Below are 16,554 nucleotides of genomic sequence, written 5' to 3'. Positions count from 1 at the left end.
TTGTTTAGGTCACTGCCAGTGAGGGTCTGGGGTGACCGATCTGATACAGTTGGCACCGACGGTTGACACAATCTTCACGGCGAGATTCGAGTGTGTAAAGTCCAGGTTGAGCCTCCGACAACAGCTACAATCTCGAGTAGGATATGGTGGTCGACACTTGGAGCTGCAATCACAAATTTTGAGTTGAGACTATGCTGCGATTGCCGTCGATGCATGCAGCGGCTGGGCTGTGGTGGACTAACGATTTTGAGTCATGATCAGGAGTTTTGTAAGAAGAAAGAGAAATGGAGATGAGTCACGTGCACAGAATTTCGGCCCCACGGCGGCAAAGTTCGTGTTGACAGCAGCCCGACGGCCAGAAGAAGAGTCACGATCGACGGGTCTTGATGAGTCGCTGCAGGCGCGCGCACGCAGGGGCCCTTGCGCTGTGGAGGCGGCGTTGGCGTCTGCACCTACTCGCGTGGGTTGCATCAAGACTCACGACTTGACTCACACTGCGATGTAATGATCGATCAGTCGTGAGTCCTCTTGGCTGTGAATCTTGAATCCACGACGGTAGCTTTGATGACCACCTCCCAGCGTAGACACTCGGCATTCCCAGATTTGAGGTCTCCATTACGACTCTCCTTGCAAGCTGCATTTTCCATCCAGCCTGTTCTCGACCGAGCGTCTCTGCGAATCTGAGCAGCACTCGCCACGCCCTTCGACGACTTTGAAGCCGGGGTCGTGGTCATGTGGATGCTGACCAAGGCACTGTGAAGTATCAGCCCGGCAAGATGGAGCCCTTTGTAGCTTCTTACGACGCAGCACACTTGAGCACGCCTCAGCTGTTCTGGTCCGAGCTCGATGAGATTTTGTATGCGGATCTCGAAGCGCCCGTTGCCAGCAGCAGTAAGACGCAATACCCTGCCAGGATATCCAAGAGCCAAGTGCCTAAAGTCATATCTGGCTTTCTGAGGCTAGCGGATGCCTGCTATGGTGAGTGCAGCATCTTGAAACCCGGTTTACTACGTGCTGAAGGTTCGAGATGCATCGCACGCTGCTCCCGTCGCTAGGCCGATACCTCGAGCAGACTTACAACCTAGATCACGCGATCGCGCGACTCTTTGACAGCCCTGCTTTCTCTGATCACCACGAATATGCAGCGGAGTTGGTCGTCAATCTCGTTCGAAATGCGCGGACCATCCCGTCTCTTCTCATCGGATACGAGGTGATCCTACAATACGGACAGTCCGAACCCATCATTTTCAAGCACCTTCAAGGGAGCGCCCGTGATCTACTTCCAAGGTTAAAGCATCAGATCTGGGCTGGACATTACGCTGCGCAGGCCGATCAGAGCCTGACATCGAGGCTCACGGCGAATGACGGCGTCATGCAAGACCACGACGCGGGCTGGAGTGGGGCGAGCTGGGACAAATCTGATAGCGATCGCTACGAGACTGAGTATACATTGCCGAACGCTAGGCTCAATAATGCCAACGACAGCGCAACCAGCTGGCGACGGTGGCAGCTGGAGCTGCGGAGAAAAGCCGTGAGACTGCTTTACGAAGTCTGTAGAGTGCAAAAACTGGATCATAGAGATATGAGTGAGTGTGATCTGCGAGACATTTTGAGGATGACGGACCCAGCTGAGCACGCTCGACGATGCGCTGGTGGATCCTACAGGAGCTATCGATGCCAAACTAGTGGATCATCTGTTCGATTTGGTGGAGGACACTCGACTGCATGCGGACGAGGAATTCAATTATCTGCTCATCAAAGTCATCGTGAGTTCAGCCCTGGCCTGTAACCGATCTGTACAGGCACAAGTTGAGCAAACATCTGGGCACCGTTTTAGGTCGCATTGAATGAGCAGTTCATGGTTTCGGCCCTTGCATTAGCACCAGCAGCTACTCAAGACGAAAAGGCTTCGCAGGATACACCGCAAAGGTCCGGCAATCTCATCATATCCATCTTGAAAGAGCGCTTCAACCACTCGAAGACGTTCGGAGAGAATCTCATCTTCATGCTCAATCGCGCCTCTAGCTCAGATGCAGAGGATCTATGCATGCAGCTGCTCGTTCTGAAGCTGCTGTATCTGCTCTTCACCATGCAAGAGACGGCGCACTACTTCTACACTAATGATCTCAAGGTTCTTGTTGATATCTTCATCCGAGAGCTTTCAGACCTTCCCGATGAAAGCGAATCGGTGAGTAGGTTCGGATTGTCCGGGCCAGCTTTGTAGAACTGCTCCTGAAATACCCGATCCTCAACAGCTTCGACATACATATTTAAGGGTGCTGCATCCTCTGCTCACTTGCACACAACTACTGTCGCACCCGTACAAGCGAACGGAGATCCGACGCCTTTTACTGGGCTTGATCTCACATGCGCACTTGAGAGACATCACACCGACCACAAGTCGCCTAGTGGCTCGCTGTCTGCAGGCTGAATGGTGCGTCGAGCTCGACGCGCTGGACCCCTCGAATGCAGCCGCCATCAAGCAATTGGTTCGACGACACGACTCCAGCAGCTCGATGACGGAGGAAATGGCCGATGCAGGCGTGGCGATCGCTTCCGTACAATCCATAGCTGGAGGGCCCGCATCGAAAGTGCTGGTAGAGACTACCATCGAGAATGGCAGGCCAGTAATTGCGCCCGACGCTTCCGCTCCAATATCGACCGGAGCTGATGCAATGGCGATTGCTGTAGCAGTCGAGGACAGGGGCATCTATCCGAGCCTGACAGGCTCAGCTGGTCGGAACCTTGAAGAGAGCTCTCTCTCCGCCAGCGCTGACGTCAAAGCAAATAGCTCTGGCGGCGAACGGGTAAGCTCGGTATCCCAGCACATCGAAGTGACGCCCCGGAACGGGACGGTGCCTTCCTTCCCTCAAACGACTATTACCCGCGATTCTGCCTCAGGCGTAGTCGCCAGCGCCAGCGAGACTGACGCTGCGATGCAGTCGTCTTGGCATGCGCAGGCGCTGCCTTCAATCTCACTGCTATCAGAGCACTCGGAAGCCTCGGCGCCCAGGACTTCTTCGCGAGGACCGGGTCCACCAAGACCACCCAAGCCTCGTGGCGCTTCGTCACAAGCGACAGCTGTTGAGAGTACAGCATCCTCAACTGATTTCCCAGTCAACGTTGAAGACGGTACTGGCAATCCGACGCATGAGGATGACCTGAAGCCCAACGCGCCCAAGCCGTCGCGGGACAATGCTCTCAGCGCGAGTAGTGTCGATGGTCTCCCCGACACTGCCGATGGTCTCGTGTACAGCTTTCCGTTGGTCAGAGTGCAGACCTCCGAACCATCAACGGAGGCGAGGCAGACACAGTCCGAGATGTTACCTTTCCGCCCGCCATCGCTCCACGTTCAGCACGCTTCAGGTGAAGGTGATGTCGATGAAGACAGCACACTTCGGACAACGACCCTTTCCGACCTGTCCTCGAGAGATAGAATGCGTAGCTCTTCGAACGCGGCAAGCGGAAGCTCCACGCCTCAAAGACGGAAGCCGCCGGCTCCGCCACGCGGAACAAATGGTGTTGCTTATCTGGGAGTTGGCATGGGCAGACCAAGAAGAGGCTCTATGCCTAATTCCCCTATTCAAAGCAGAAGCGAGCTCGCACCAAGCGATTATTTGCAACCCTCAGATCCTGCATCGCAGACATTTGCACCCTTAAGCTCTGATGCTGCAGAGGCGCGCCAACCTGATTCAGCGCCTGCCATCTCCCTCCCTCGGTCATTCATGCGGGAAAGGGATCACATACCGCGTGCCTCATCCTTCGCAGACTTAAGCGCACGGGCACGCGAGCAGCCGCCTCCTGCTGGTATGGACGAGGCTGCAGAAGGAGCTCGAAGCTCGTCGAGCAACGGCCTTTACCCGTCCAGCAAAGTCCGTCGAAGACCGCCGCCACCGCCTTCTTCTGCGAGTAGCAGCAACAGCCCAAAGCTGATGGCTGTCTCAGGCTCTTATCCTTTGGCCAAGACTTCGGAGACGACCGCTTCTTCTCACTTGAAGCCTAAACCTCCGCCCATCAACCGAGCGACGAAGGGAACTGCCTCGCCTAGACCCGCCACACCTTTGGTGGATGACCAATCGCGCGACAAATCTCGTGATGACTCGGACCGGAATACGTCTACCGGGCAGCTTTCTGGAAGACTTGAACAGCTCAGATGCGCTCATTGAAGTCTTGATTGATGAAGCACTGCCTCGTGTTCCCTATACCGCGCGGCTTGCCTGGCGCTTGCAATGCAACACATCTCTCTCTTCTATACTGTCGGACAACTTCTTGCCTGATTCGCCTGAGTCAAAGACGTGACCGCGCGACGATCTCATTTTCTGCGTTTGGTCAATTTCCCACTGAAATTTGCATGTACGTAAAGAATCAGAATGTAGGACCTGTGCTATGAACAGAAGATCACGAAGCGCGTCGAGCCGCGCGCGGGGTTTGGGACGCTAGGGCGAATTCGTGGCAAAATCGTTCGAGTCACGTGTTGGAGCGCAATGCAAGCGACACCCAGGCGCGCACGACGCTCAATCCCTTATTCTTGATTCAAGATTGAGCGTCTCGAACCGACTTCCTTAATCGAGAATTTGAATTGTGAATGTGATGATGATCTTTCGTGGCTTCCTTGAAGTCGACATCGCACCAGCTCCGTCTGTGACATATTCAACAGCCAGACGTCGTCGTCACGCACCTCATCGCGGATTTGCCAAGCCCCCACTTCCGCCGAAGTCTTTCAACACGACAAGCAAGCAAGCTCGATCAGCCATGTCTCTCATCGTGCCCAGCTCGTCGCAAGGCGAAGGATCATCGCACGCGGTCACACAAAGAGCGGCGTACGACGCCTTACCTTACCACGATAGAGAGTTGGAAAATGTGCCTGGTCTCAAATCACGTGTAGACAAAGAGATACAAGCGGAACTGCAGTCGATTGCGGCGAGAGACAAGGCTAGTGGAGGAGCGATTGGTGTTGTGAAGGATAGGTTGCCTGTCGAACCGAAATTGTTCGAGGTGAGAGCGGCGCGCGACGTGCTTGATCAGACGAATGTATGTGATGCTGATCACAAAGTGCTGATGGTTGTCCCACTATCTTCACCCCCTGGCAGCACCGATCTGACTTGCAAGCAGAGCTGAGCCGTATTGCTGAAGGCAACAAAACCAAAGCCATCGATGGTAGTCGTTATGCCCTCTCATCGCCCTCTGGGAATGCAGCTTCCGATGCTCACGCGTGGGACAAAGCTTTGAGTCAAGCGGAGGCGGCTTTGGGACATGCGAATGTTCGCAGAAGCAATTTGGAGCTGGAGAAAAAGTTCGGAGGTGAGTTTATGACTGAATAGACGAGCTGTGGCGGGGATGTTTGATGTTTTGGAGGGGGCGTCAATCGAGTGGCGTATAGACAAGCTGGCACAGACCCGGTACGGGTACGGTATGTGGCCGCTTTGAGTCTTCTTCAGATGTTCTGACACTCTGGATACATGCCTCTTTGCTCGGCAGCAAACTTGTGGAGGCTTCACAACTTTCAGCAAGAGTCCATGTTGCGTCAATACGAAAAGGCGGTGGAGGATATGCGTACACAGACTGCCGATCTCAACCGGTCCAGAAAAATGTCACAAACACAGGGAGGCGAGACTTTGAGCAGGCTAGAAAGCAAATGGGCCGAATGTATTTCGAGAAATTTGCAGGTCGAGGTGGCGACGCTGCAAGGATTGGCAGAGGTGGAGGAATTGAAGGGCAAGAGGGAAGAGTTGCAAACGAGGCTGGCGCAGCTCGATGCTGAGGCGAGATGAGGTGGCTTCGATGCTCGCAATGATAACTTGCTCATCATCAACATCAAACCTGGCACACAAGGTCGACGAGCCTGTGTGCGTCTGTGAGTCGTTTTGCTGCGTTTGCCGGGCCGCACCCTCTTGCTCAGGTGGAGGAAGAGGGGCACGCTAAGGGAAATCGTCAACTGCAGTCGAGGACTCCTCGAACCTGTTGCTGATGGATCAGGGTCCTCGAACCTGTCGCTGATGGAACAGAGACAGCAAGTACCGTCACAGCTCATGCCATGTTGCTCACATCAGATCCAGCAGTGGCAGATTCCTCTCCCTCATCTCATTGAAGAACCCTTGACGCGCTGAAAGCCCAAACGCAAAGCCAAAGTCTCACATGTGTGGCGGCGACACTGAGCATTACCCTCATTTGGCAAGTCATGCTCGAGATCGGAATTCTATCATGCAGGCATTCGACTGAACTTCAAGGAGGGCAGCATCCTTACTCTATCGTCACCTCTGCATCCTTACTCTATCGTCACCTCTTCATCAGCGTCCCTCAGCATCTAGTCTCCGGCTGAATCTGGCAGGGCGAATCAAGAAGGCTATGCGCCAAGTCGCTTTGAGCAGAGGTGGCTGTAATCATACATGCAAGCTGCTGAACAGGACACCACTTCACTTCAAGCGGCTCGACCACTTGTGTGCGCAAAGGACACTACGTTGCATTCTGGGGAGGAGACCATCTGGTTCATTGGCTCAAGACAATCGACTCTGGCCCGGCCCCGTGCTTTCTACGTGAAGCGCCTTTCGGTCTGCCTAGTGTCGTGTAGATGACTTCAAGGTTTCGCCAGATCTTTGGATGAAGAGGAGCCATAGCGAGCGGATGACTGCCGTAGAATGCCCGCCGGTCTCGAGGCTGGGTCTCTCGAAGTCGATGACGCGTAGCGCGCAGATCCCGGCCTCGTATCGATTAGCTGCTGAGGAGCCTGACTGCTGGATGAGGGTAAGGGGTGGCGAGCGAGCGTTTGCTTCAGAGCAGTCAACTGCTCTATCGCTCGTTGATTCGAAGAGGAGGCAGCGAAACGAGCAGATGATTGCCTCAACTCTTCTAGCTCTTGCGCGGCCTGCTTGCGGCGCATCTGGATCATCGTCTTCGACGCTTGGTCCCAAGTTGGTCTATAAAGAATGCCCATCTCCTGAACCGGATTCTCCTCGATGTCATATACACCCTTCCTGAGCATGGTAGGTCCCCCAGCAGGATCTTTTGGAAGTTCAAAGCGGCCAACAACTTGGCCTTTGTGGACCGCGTCGTACTTGAGGTCTTTCAGCTCTGCCTTTACTTGTTTCAGTTTTCCGTCTCCTTCGAGCTGATGCAGGGCACCATCGGGCTCGACTTGCCACCTACTCCCTGGGAATGCCCAGAAGGCTTTCTTGTTGGTGTGACGGGATTTGCCTTCGTACAGGGAGTCGTGGTCAACAACTCGCTCCCACTCGTCAGAAGGAACGATGGCTGGATCGTGACGGCGATTGGGGTCCGTGTAACCTCCATAGTACTGTTCCCTGTCTTTCATAGGATCGACGTACTCCGTCATGTCTTTGTGAAAGACTTTGTACAAACCTTCGGGGATGTTGAGCGGTGGGGAGGCCAGAGGTGCACTTCCCGCATCCTCAGCGCCGTCTCGCGTGCAGCACAGCTTCTTCAGCGCCTGGGTGAATCACAATGGAGCAGCATCAACCAAAATCTGCGTCAGAACTTGTTCATGCGTGAGTGTGTGGTACAGCGACTAGCTCACCTTGCCAAGCGAAGCTGGTCGCGTCATTACCGCACGAGTAAGTGCAGCCACAATTGCGATAGCGCAGAGCAAAAACCACCTCGACCCCTTCATCGTGCAGTCGCCGATCCCTGTACGTGGCAGGCGGTATGATCGGAGTTCCTGATGTGTCCCGAATGCGGGTGAAGACGAATGATGTGCATTGCCGGGAAAAAGAGCCGCATGGACCCTGCCTTTTGTACGCTATCAAGATGTCAGCTGCGTACAATGCAAGCGATCAACCCACTCAACAGTCGTGAGTCACGTCACAGGAAAAGCAACTGCAATTGGGCGACCTCGATCGCTCTGACTTCCAAGCAGACATGTCGTCCTCCTCAACACATACTCTCCAAAGACACTCACACCTTTCCCTCCATAGTCATTCATCCAAACAGCAAGGGGCACCGGCGGCACGATGCCCATGCAGGGGCACAGCTTAGGCCTGTCGGCGGCGGGGTGTGAATATCAGGCAGGCATGGGTTCATGCTGGGCGGTAACAACGCTGTTGTCCACTTCCTTCGCGAGGCCAGCAGTCACCGCGCTGCCCTTCTCACAACATTCCCCAACAACTTGCGTGTCGTTGATCAACACGGCTTCTAGACTGACGGTCTCGGGCGTCTCCAAACACAGCTTCACTTTAGACGTGTTTTGTTCTGACGACTGCAGGTGATGACAGGGATAAATCGATGCTCAGGCGAGACGAGGTCACTGCTGGTCAACGCGCGGCAATGACATGACCTTGAAAAGTCTCGTACAACTCTGAGCTCGCGGCGAGCCATCTTTGCCTTTACCTGAACCCAAGATCGCCACCAGGCTACCCCACAGGCGTCGATGCCTCAAGCGCGAACATGGCTCGCAAAGCAGTCCAGCCTTCACTCTTCAGGATGTTGTACTGTGACTGCTTGTGGTCAGACTCGATAAGATCTGAACCCTTTTGGCCGCATCTCTCAGCAGGAACTTTTCGGCGTAAACGCGTGGTCAAACAAATCTGGCCATGATACGACGCTGGCAGGGATGGTGCACTCGGATCCTTTCGCTCAAAATGGCATTCGCATCGCTTCGATCTGTACGCTAGGTGAGCCCAAGACCTGACATTTGGTCTGGCTGACAATTCTGTCTGCACAGCACCTGCCTCCACCCGCCAGCAGGAGTCTGATCTAGATGTCGAGCCACGAGAGAGATCCGACGACGTGGTTGTTCACGGGTGCTCCTCCTGATCTGGGGTCTTTGCTGGTCCTTGTTCCGCTGCTACTGGCATCGTTGCGGCTCCTTGCTTTCCCGTCATGTGCTCTGCCGGTGCCGCAACGGGTTCCGGGGCGGGCTTCGCCTCTGCTTGGGCCTTTGCCTGCGCAATCCTCTGCTTGACACGCATTTCGTTCATTGTCCTCAAGGCCTGTTCCCAATTCGGTCTCAGCACAGAGCCTCGCCCGTGCACTGGCTCGCGTTCGATATCGTAGACCCCTTTTTTGAGCGAAGCCTGCCCACCAGATGGATCAAAGGGCAACTCGAACCTACCTACCACCTCTCCTTTGTGAATGGCGTCAAATTTGTGATCGCTCAGCTTCGCTTGGACCCGCTTTGGGACGCCTTCGCCCTCCAGTTGGTGCAGCTCGCCATCTGGCATCACTTGCCATCTGGTGCCCGGAAAGGCCCAGAAAGCCCTCTTCTTCGTCTGGTGCGAAGTACCTTCCCACAAAGACTCGTGGGCAAAACCGGTATTCTCCCACGCGTTGGGCGGGATAATGGTAGGATCATTCGGGTGAAATGGATCTCTGAGGCCCCCATAGTGGTGATCTTCATCTTTTACCGGGTCCGCGTATTCATCCATGTGCTTGTTGAATGGCTTATAACGGCTTGCTGGGATATTGAGAGGAACGAAGACATCGGAGTCCGAGCTGTCAGATGCTCCGGCTCTTTCGTTTGAGCAGCACAGCTTCTTGAAAGCCTTGGTTGGAACGTTTCGACAACCGAACGTGATGCATTGATGGTTTCAGTACCGGCGCCCCTGGAAAGTTTGCTTGCCGCTCGTCGTACTTACTTTGCCAAGCGGAAGCGATCGAGCCTTGTGCGGACCAACAAGTACCAGCGCACTGGCGCAAAGCACTAGAGCTTTGAAGGACTTCATTGAGGGGTCTTTATAGCGGGTGGCGGCGGCTTGAAGTGCAATCATGAACCAAGACGATGTAGCAATCCGAATGAGGTTCAGAGGCAAAGACCAGAGACATGAGACGGCTCCGATACACGTTGCCTTTTATCGCGCTCTGTTGCCTGTTGGAACGTGAGCTGGAACATACGTTCCTCAGCTGGGCGAAGTCTGGACCTGCCTCGCTACGGCCATCTCACATCCCTCATGCTGAGCAGCCAAGGCAAGCGGCACTCACTATCTTGGTGAATCAGCAAATCACCGCCTTTGCACAGTTGGGGTACTCAAAAGGATGACCCCATCACTTGCGCTCATACTCGACGGTGCGTGCCGGTAAAAACATGCTGTGACCGTCCCAACACGAGCATGTATACCACATAAGCACCATTGTATCCTCTGTGCTCTCTCGCGTGTTTGACGGCAGCCCAGACACGTAAACATATCGTCTTGTGTGGATCCGATCAACAGTAAGACGTAAAGACGTTCCGCTCCGCTCACAACAGAGGTCGGTGGCACATCGCCTGCCTCGCACACCGCTGCCACATCTTTGCGAGAGGTGAGCTCAAAGCAGTAACTTGACAGTGGTCCTTAAAGTATCGTTGATGACAGCCTGCCAGATCTTGGTCAATTGCTTCTTCTCTTGCTCGGCAGATGCCTTCCGGAGTCCCATCTCGACAGCACTTTCGCACTCTCAAGGCTTGTGCGCAGCCGGCTGCAACACCACGAACGCGCTCTCTTCAACCCCGAAAAGAATGAAGGTCTTCAGGGCAGCAATGACTGCTGCTGTTTTTTCTGTGTTCATCGAGTACGGTGCTGGCCTTCCGCTTGGAGAGGTGGGTAGAAGCACCGAGAACGGCGAATCATACTGCTTGACCGCCATGCTCACTTGCGAGTCGCTGCTCCTTACTATGTTGCCCGAATGGACAGGCTTTCAGGGGTCTATGCTGCTCGCGCCCAGCCGTGCTCGAAGCCGCGCCGGTTCGCGCTCCAGTCGTGACCGACAGAGTGACGATCGTGCCCGGCACTTATCCCAAACTCTCAAAGGATCTGGACGAGTACGCCGATCCGTACGGGTACTGGAACCGCATGTACGGTCCTCCACCCGGATCGAAGGAGATGCACCCGAATCAAGGTGAAAAGCCAGGCATTCACCATGGAGGCTTGACCCAAGGAAGCTCGGAAAGAAAACGGCTCAAAGCCTTCTGGGCACACCCAGGGAGCGTCTGGCGCATCAATCGCGACTTCAGCATCACGCAGATCACGGGGCCAGGGGCTCCCAAGACGATGGAGTCGGATCCTCACTGGCACCACTTTGACGCTGTGCACAGAGGAGAGGTCGTCGGCAAATTCGAGATCGAGCCCCACCCAGACGGTAGGCCGCGCTACATCAAGAAGGGCGTGTACGACATCGAAGATAATCCTGTGCACATGATGGGCCCTGATGCGCGGACATCGAGAGGTGACGCGCACGAAATACTCAAAGATATGCAGACTGATCACAGCTTTGATTGAGCCTCCCTGGTAGGTGCGGCAAAGCGTATTCAATCCACGAGAATGTTCTCACACTCCGACTGAGGGCTGACGGTGTAATGTGATCTTGAATTGTGCGCTCGACTCGCTATATGCGGCGTGCGTTGTGGCGACTGACAGTCAGTGCCTGAGATCAAGGCTAAGGTGATACTTTTACACAGTGGGGAGAGGGGGTTTGAAAAGAAGTTGAATAGGGCTCAGCGTCCTGCGAAGGCGCTTAGCAGAGAAGAGCGAAAGTGACCCATTCAGTCTATCGACGGTGAAGACAATAATGGATGGTGGGTTTTGCGAAATGTGGACCGGATGGGTCGGTCGTTGCAGGCTATGGCTTGCTTCTATTGAGATCAGGGTGACTGGCGGTGGAAGTCCGCCTATTGCGAAGTTAGAAAGCGAGTGTTGAGAGGCGTGGTGAAATGTGAGCAGGGGAGTCGACCGTGAAGCGGGACTTCTGCCATCTATGCGAGTGCGTTGCGACCGGGATAGGTGTGGAGCGTTGGGGCGGTGTCGAGCGCCAGGTACAATGTCTGGGTGCGCTCCGTGATCCATTTAGCGATCAGGACGGAAGGCGGTGACGATGTTCTGTGCCGGAGCACGCTCAGCGATGGGCACGCTCCGCTTCTTGAGCAGCGACGGCAAGTCGACACCATTGTACTTGAGCATGTCGGCGTCAAAGCTGCGAATCCATTCTGGTTGAACTTCGACATCGGTCTCGAACTGACGCGACATGCGTTCGCGCAGCTCGTGGTGCCAAGAAGCAAGCTCGAGACGTTCTTGACGGGTCAATTTGCGGCTGCTGTTGCGCTTGTTTCCACCGTGGCGGGGGTTGATGATGTCGCGATCAGCCGCGAGTTTGGCCGGTTCGTTGGCAGCGACCAGCAAACGCTTCCATCCAAGTTCGCGAAGACGGTCGGCCTCCTCTTCCTCGCGCTCGAGCTTGCGCAGCTTCTCGTTCGCAGCGCGCTCCGTCTGAATACGCTTTTCATCAAGTTTTTGGCGTCTGATGAGCTCCTCTTGCGACCAAGTCAGCTTCTTCTGATGGGTCTCGCCTTCTCCACCCAGACGCTCCAGGAACTTCTCGAGACGGACACCGGCAGTGGCCTCACGTTGACTGCGTTCCCACTCCATGTCCTCAGCGACTTGCCAGAGGGTTGGGGGGATCTCGCGACGCAACGTCGCGCGCTCCGAACGGTCTGCAGATGAGTGAGAGAGCGCGCAGATGCTGGTTGTGCCCACGCAACCGGAGCCAAAAGGAGAGTCGACGCGTCGACCAGACGCTAGCCTGCGATGAGCGTGCAGCTCAGCATCCGGACGGTCGTTGTTTGCCTGTCACGCGAAAAGCTGCGTGTAAGCTTCACTGCGTGACTTCCGCTCATGGGACGCGTTACACACTCACGAATTGGTTGGCAGGGAGCAAATGCGCTTGTGCGGCTTGCGGGAGGGAAGCATATGCGGCAACCAATGCCCAGGCGGCCAGAGCCGTGTATGAGGAAAAGCGCATCGTGGTGGAGAGTCGAGCTGTAAGATGAGGTAGGAGAGTTGTGTCGGGCTGTGTGAAGGCGTGATGAAGAGAGCCCTTCGTTGAAAAGTCGAGGGGGATGAGCTGGCGAGGAGGAATGGATGATGATGGAGACGATGGGAGGAGTGTCTTCGAGCAAGCTGCTTAAGACTTTGGTTGTGGGCGAGATCGATCAATCAGTCAAGATGTCGATCCGTGCGACGGCCGGGGGTGAGGACCGTTGGGGAGGGTGAAGGCTGGTGGAGGAAGGAATGAGGGATGGCTTCGTCGTTTGAGACAAGGCCTGGAAAGAGGCTGTTTCAAAAGCGCAAGTGAGTGAGTGTGTGTCGGGCACACGATTGTGCCAAGGCTCAGAAGGGCCAAAGGGAGAATTTGAGCGAGTGTGATCCTTCCTGATCGACGAGCAGATGGCTCGGTCGAACAAGTGTCGGAGGCCGAGGCGAAAGAGAGTGTGTTGGTGCAGCGTCGGAGGGTCGGTCGATGACACTCAGACTGTATGCACGAGCAGGCTGAAGAGCCAATGTGTGAATCGCGAGATTGCGAGGATGTGTGTATCTGCCGTGGCCTGCAGAGATTGGGTGCTGGAGTTTGAGGGAATGAGCAAAAGATAGGCACAACAAGGGACGAAAAGGAAATGACCGTGGGTTGCAGAGAACGTGATTGCGAGACAAGCTTGCAGCTTTTCGAACTTTGGAGCAGCTCGGTGCCGTCTTGGACGCTGCGGGAGGGGAAGGGGGAAGCTAGAGTGCGCTTGGGGATAGGGTTCAGATGTTGATATGGATGTCTCAAACCATGACGACCATGCGACGGCTACAGATGGCCGCCGATGCCTGCGCTCGCCGCGCCGTACATCGCTACGTCACAGCAATCAAGGCGAGTACGCACGAGCAACCTGCAGAGATCGGTCAGGAGTATCATTGGCGAAGAGACCTTGGCGTCTCACCTGTTCTTCTGTCTCTTGGTCTCTGCACAAGCAATCCATGGACAGAGTCGTGCATAGACGAAGGCCTCTGCTACAATCAGTGAATCACGAGAAGTGGTGCGAGCGGGGCCGTTTAGGAGAGCGGAGTATCATGTCACGGCTGTTCCAGTAATGAGACAGCCCAAGCGCTGTCTCCTGCATGTTCATGCAGGCAAGTCCTTGGAAGAAGTAATTACCTGCACGCAATCGCGCTTCCAAGCGCTCGCGCGTTGAAAGTCTTTCGACTCCTGTTCAATCAGTGAGAGCACCCTTGCTTGGGCAAACATGAGCGGTGTATGTATGGCATCGATGATAGCGCTTCCGTAAGCGCTGCTAATTGCTACCTGTCCATGAATCAAACAGCAAATCGAGAAGAGCAAGCAACGAGGCCACGGCGTGCATTGGCAACTCGCCTCTTGCTGCTCCTTCCGCCGGGGCTCCTCGCGCGCTTGTGTGCAGAAACCCAACTGCTGCTGATCGCGTAAAAACGCGTTAATTCGCATTTCAAAAAGCACGCTAGTGCGCGTGCGCTGTGTCGTGCAATTCAAAGACTATTCTTCTGGCACACCCTGCGGCTGTGCGACGCAGGCAAGTCAATCGATCGAGGCAATGAATATGTTTGTGACCTTTGGGATGCACAAAAGCCAAGCGTCAGTTCGGCCTTTGGGCAAGTGAGGTGTGAGACTTTCTCCACGTAGCAGCAAAAAGTCCAAGCGACCAAAACTTCCCAGCCCGGCTCTGCTCCACCTGCTGAATGCCCGCCAGTGTGCGCGCGCGGCCGAGCTTCGCTGAGCTTCAAACTTGTCTGATGACAGGCAACAAACAGAAGAGATTCCGGCAGCTGACTTTGTCGGAGCTGACGACTGATGCTGTCTCAGCGTCCGAAGCAGCAGATGGACGAGGCCCAGCGGATGCTTTGGCCGGAGTGCAAATAGAAGACCTGCATGCACCACAGATGCAAGCCATCTTTTTTTTGGTCAACTAGCTGCTTTGAAAGCCCGCGGCAAGGCTGGCGCGCCTGAGTCGTGAGTGGAGGAGAGCTAGGCTACAGGGGTGTGCATGCATGCGCATGCGCAGACGGACCACTTTGTGCATCGATCCGCCGGGCGCCTCGACAGCCATCTCTCACCAGCACGGAACTAAGCAACATCCAAATGGGCACCCTGCGCAGATTGAAGGTTGAACAGCAACAACTCAAAGTGGTACTACTAGCACCCACAACACGCTCAGTCCCAGAGCGAGAGCAGAATGGTCCAGCCGCCGCGGTCATGATCAATTGAAGCTGCTTGGGTCACGTCGCACGTCGGTCAATGAGTTTACGGAGCCGAGTAAGAAAGTGATACCTCCTTTCCAGTGGAACAAACAAGTCTCGGTTTTCTTCTACGCTGTCCGGACACCGAGACGCTTGGCTGTCTCAGCTCTTCTTGGATGAGACACGACTCTTGGCCAGAGCGCGGCGCGGCACCAAACAATACCTCCGACCTCCGCGGATCCGTCCTTGACTTGGCTGCTGCTGGAGCGCGGCCATATGTACACACGTCCGTATATGCGCGTGACTACGCAGCTGCGGGGCAATACGCGCCTCGCCTCTGGTCGCGCGTTGCTGCCCAGAGCCTGAGCTTATGAATATCGACTGCGCCGTAACCAGCAAGACGGACTTTTGCATCCTTGAGTTTTTTTTGGAAGAATTTTCGCGTGCATGCTTGCTGCAGCAACAATTGTCCGAGCTCGCCCGCTCTGCGTTGCATCCCTCTTTCTTGCATGCATGTCTATAGCCGTGTCGCGCTTCGCAAAACTGCACGGGCCTTTCACATTTGCGTCAGATCCCGACTCAGCCTTCGGGTACAGATGCGTGGTACCCTAGCTGTCAACATTAAAGCGACGGACCCATCCCTCCGACCGCACCACTCACGATTCGGTCACGGGACACGATGTCCAGGCTGCTCTGCGAGTCACCAGCTCGAAATACGATCATCGCGTGCTCTCGCTGACGAAAGCAGCCTCAATGATGACACTCATGCCTGGGACAGTGGCTGGCTCGCTTGGCATCTTCGGTGACTTGGACAAATTTCCAAGCCACCATGAGAACGTTGCCTTTAGCTGCGCATCGCTTCATCCAGGTGGACCCTCGATAAGGCTACCTTTGAGTAATTCAAACCACATGGATGCTCGATCAAAGTCCATGGAGAGTCTCAACCAGTCTGCACTCCCAAATCTCGAGTCCATACTAAGTTTCAACCCTGATCGTGCGCTCAGGGGCGCAAATCAAGAAATATGCTTTGCCGAGCGAGCACCGAGGCATCGATAGCAACATACGCAGAATACGCAGACGCGCCGCGTGATCAACTCATCAACCGCTGCAAACTCACGACAGCAATCAATATATGTGTCTGAGTTGAGTGACATTGATGATTAGTCTTGGATTCGTCTTTGACTATAGCCCTTCGGCTCCAACGACGCCAACATGTTGTATGCGCGTGTGTGATGAGTCGCGCCCGGACTCACGGCTCTCAGACTGATTGATCACAACCTGGCAAAAGCACGCGGCGACGACGCGCACACAGATAGATTAGCTGCACACATTTGCTTCTGCTGCAAATTTTGCCATCTGTGTCAGATCAGGTCAGGGCCAGGTCAAGAGTCGCGCCATACCTCCATTCAAGATTCGTGATTGTGATTGACTCGCGATGATTGAGAACGTGCGACCCGCTGCGAGCAGGCAATCAAAGAACACGCGCCAGCCTTCAGCTTAGATTGAGCTCTGATCATCAGGCCGTATGTCGTGATGGCGTGCTCCCCATGGGTCGATCGAGACGGACGGACGGACGCACCGCTCTGCATCAAGACATGGACAT

At 55.0% G+C, this 16,554-nt stretch overlaps 6 protein-coding genes across 6 annotated transcripts; 3 read left to right on the top strand and 3 right to left on the bottom strand.

Annotated features, from left to right (window-relative positions):
* Positions 1-506: 506 nt before the first annotated feature.
* IE81DRAFT_325190 (hypothetical protein) lies at positions 507-4,251 on the top strand. The gene is made up of 5 exons (XM_025514436.1): positions 507-978; positions 1,056-1,586; positions 1,666-1,766; positions 1,838-2,188; positions 2,256-4,251. Exons 1-5 carry the CDS (start codon positions 777-779, stop codon positions 4,164-4,166), a joined length of 3,096 nt encoding a protein of 1,031 aa, XP_025367966.1. The 5' UTR covers positions 507-776; the 3' UTR covers positions 4,167-4,251.
* Positions 4,252-4,752: 501 nt separating this feature from the next.
* Positions 4,753-5,771, top strand: IE81DRAFT_292854 (hypothetical protein; the record flags this gene model as incomplete). Its single annotated transcript, XM_025511976.1, has 3 exons — positions 4,753-4,995; positions 5,091-5,301; positions 5,479-5,771. The coding sequence occupies 3 exons, from the start codon at positions 4,753-4,755 to the stop codon at positions 5,769-5,771; spliced, it is 747 nt and encodes a 248-aa protein (XP_025367965.1).
* An 803-nt stretch (positions 5,772-6,574) lies between these two features.
* On the bottom strand, positions 6,575-7,558 carry IE81DRAFT_367980 (hypothetical protein; the record flags this gene model as incomplete). Its single annotated transcript, XM_025517121.1, has 2 exons — positions 6,575-7,444; positions 7,532-7,558. 2 exons carry the CDS (start codon positions 7,556-7,558, stop codon positions 6,575-6,577), a joined length of 897 nt encoding a protein of 298 aa, XP_025367964.1.
* Positions 7,559-8,674: 1,116 nt separating this feature from the next.
* IE81DRAFT_367979 (hypothetical protein) lies at positions 8,675-9,674 on the bottom strand (the record flags this gene model as incomplete). The annotated part of the gene is made up of 2 exons (XM_025517120.1): positions 8,675-9,494; positions 9,588-9,674. 2 exons carry the CDS (start codon positions 9,672-9,674, stop codon positions 8,748-8,750), a joined length of 834 nt encoding a protein of 277 aa, XP_025367963.1. The 3' UTR covers positions 8,675-8,747.
* A 791-nt stretch (positions 9,675-10,465) lies between these two features.
* On the top strand, positions 10,466-11,204 carry IE81DRAFT_342475 (hypothetical protein; the record flags this gene model as incomplete). The annotated part of the gene is made up of 2 exons (XM_025515698.1): positions 10,466-10,525; positions 10,620-11,204. The coding sequence occupies 2 exons, from the start codon at positions 10,466-10,468 to the stop codon at positions 11,202-11,204; spliced, it is 645 nt and encodes a 214-aa protein (XP_025367962.1).
* A 564-nt stretch (positions 11,205-11,768) lies between these two features.
* Positions 11,769-12,720, bottom strand: IE81DRAFT_348896 (hypothetical protein; the record flags this gene model as incomplete). Its single annotated transcript, XM_025516317.1, has 2 exons — positions 11,769-12,545; positions 12,616-12,720. The coding sequence occupies 2 exons, from the start codon at positions 12,718-12,720 to the stop codon at positions 11,769-11,771; spliced, it is 882 nt and encodes a 293-aa protein (XP_025367961.1).
* Positions 12,721-16,554: the final 3,834 nt, after the last annotated feature.

Source organism: Ceraceosorus guamensis (assembly GCF_003144195.1).
Source record: "Ceraceosorus guamensis strain MCA 4658 unplaced genomic scaffold IE81scaffold_56, whole genome shotgun sequence".
Classification (NCBI taxonomy): Eukaryota; Fungi; Basidiomycota; class Exobasidiomycetes; order Ceraceosorales; family Ceraceosoraceae; genus Ceraceosorus; species Ceraceosorus guamensis.
Note: the sequence above shows the minus strand (reverse complement) of the source record. Positions and strands in the feature narration are given on the sequence as shown.

What these genes read in the sequence shown, in the direction of transcription:
- IE81DRAFT_325190 (XM_025514436.1), top strand. Translation starts at nt 777, where the DNA reads ATGGAGCCCTTTGTAGCTTCTTACGACGCAGCACACTTGAGCACGCCT. An exon ending in ACTGGATCATAGAGATATGA is followed by an intron (nt 1,587 to 1,665) that starts GTGAGTGTGATC and finishes TGGATCCTACAG; the next exon opens with GAGCTATCGATGCCAAACTA. An exon ending in TTCCCGATGAAAGCGAATCG is followed by an intron (nt 2,189 to 2,255) that starts GTGAGTAGGTTC and finishes GATCCTCAACAG; the next exon opens with CTTCGACATACATATTTAAG.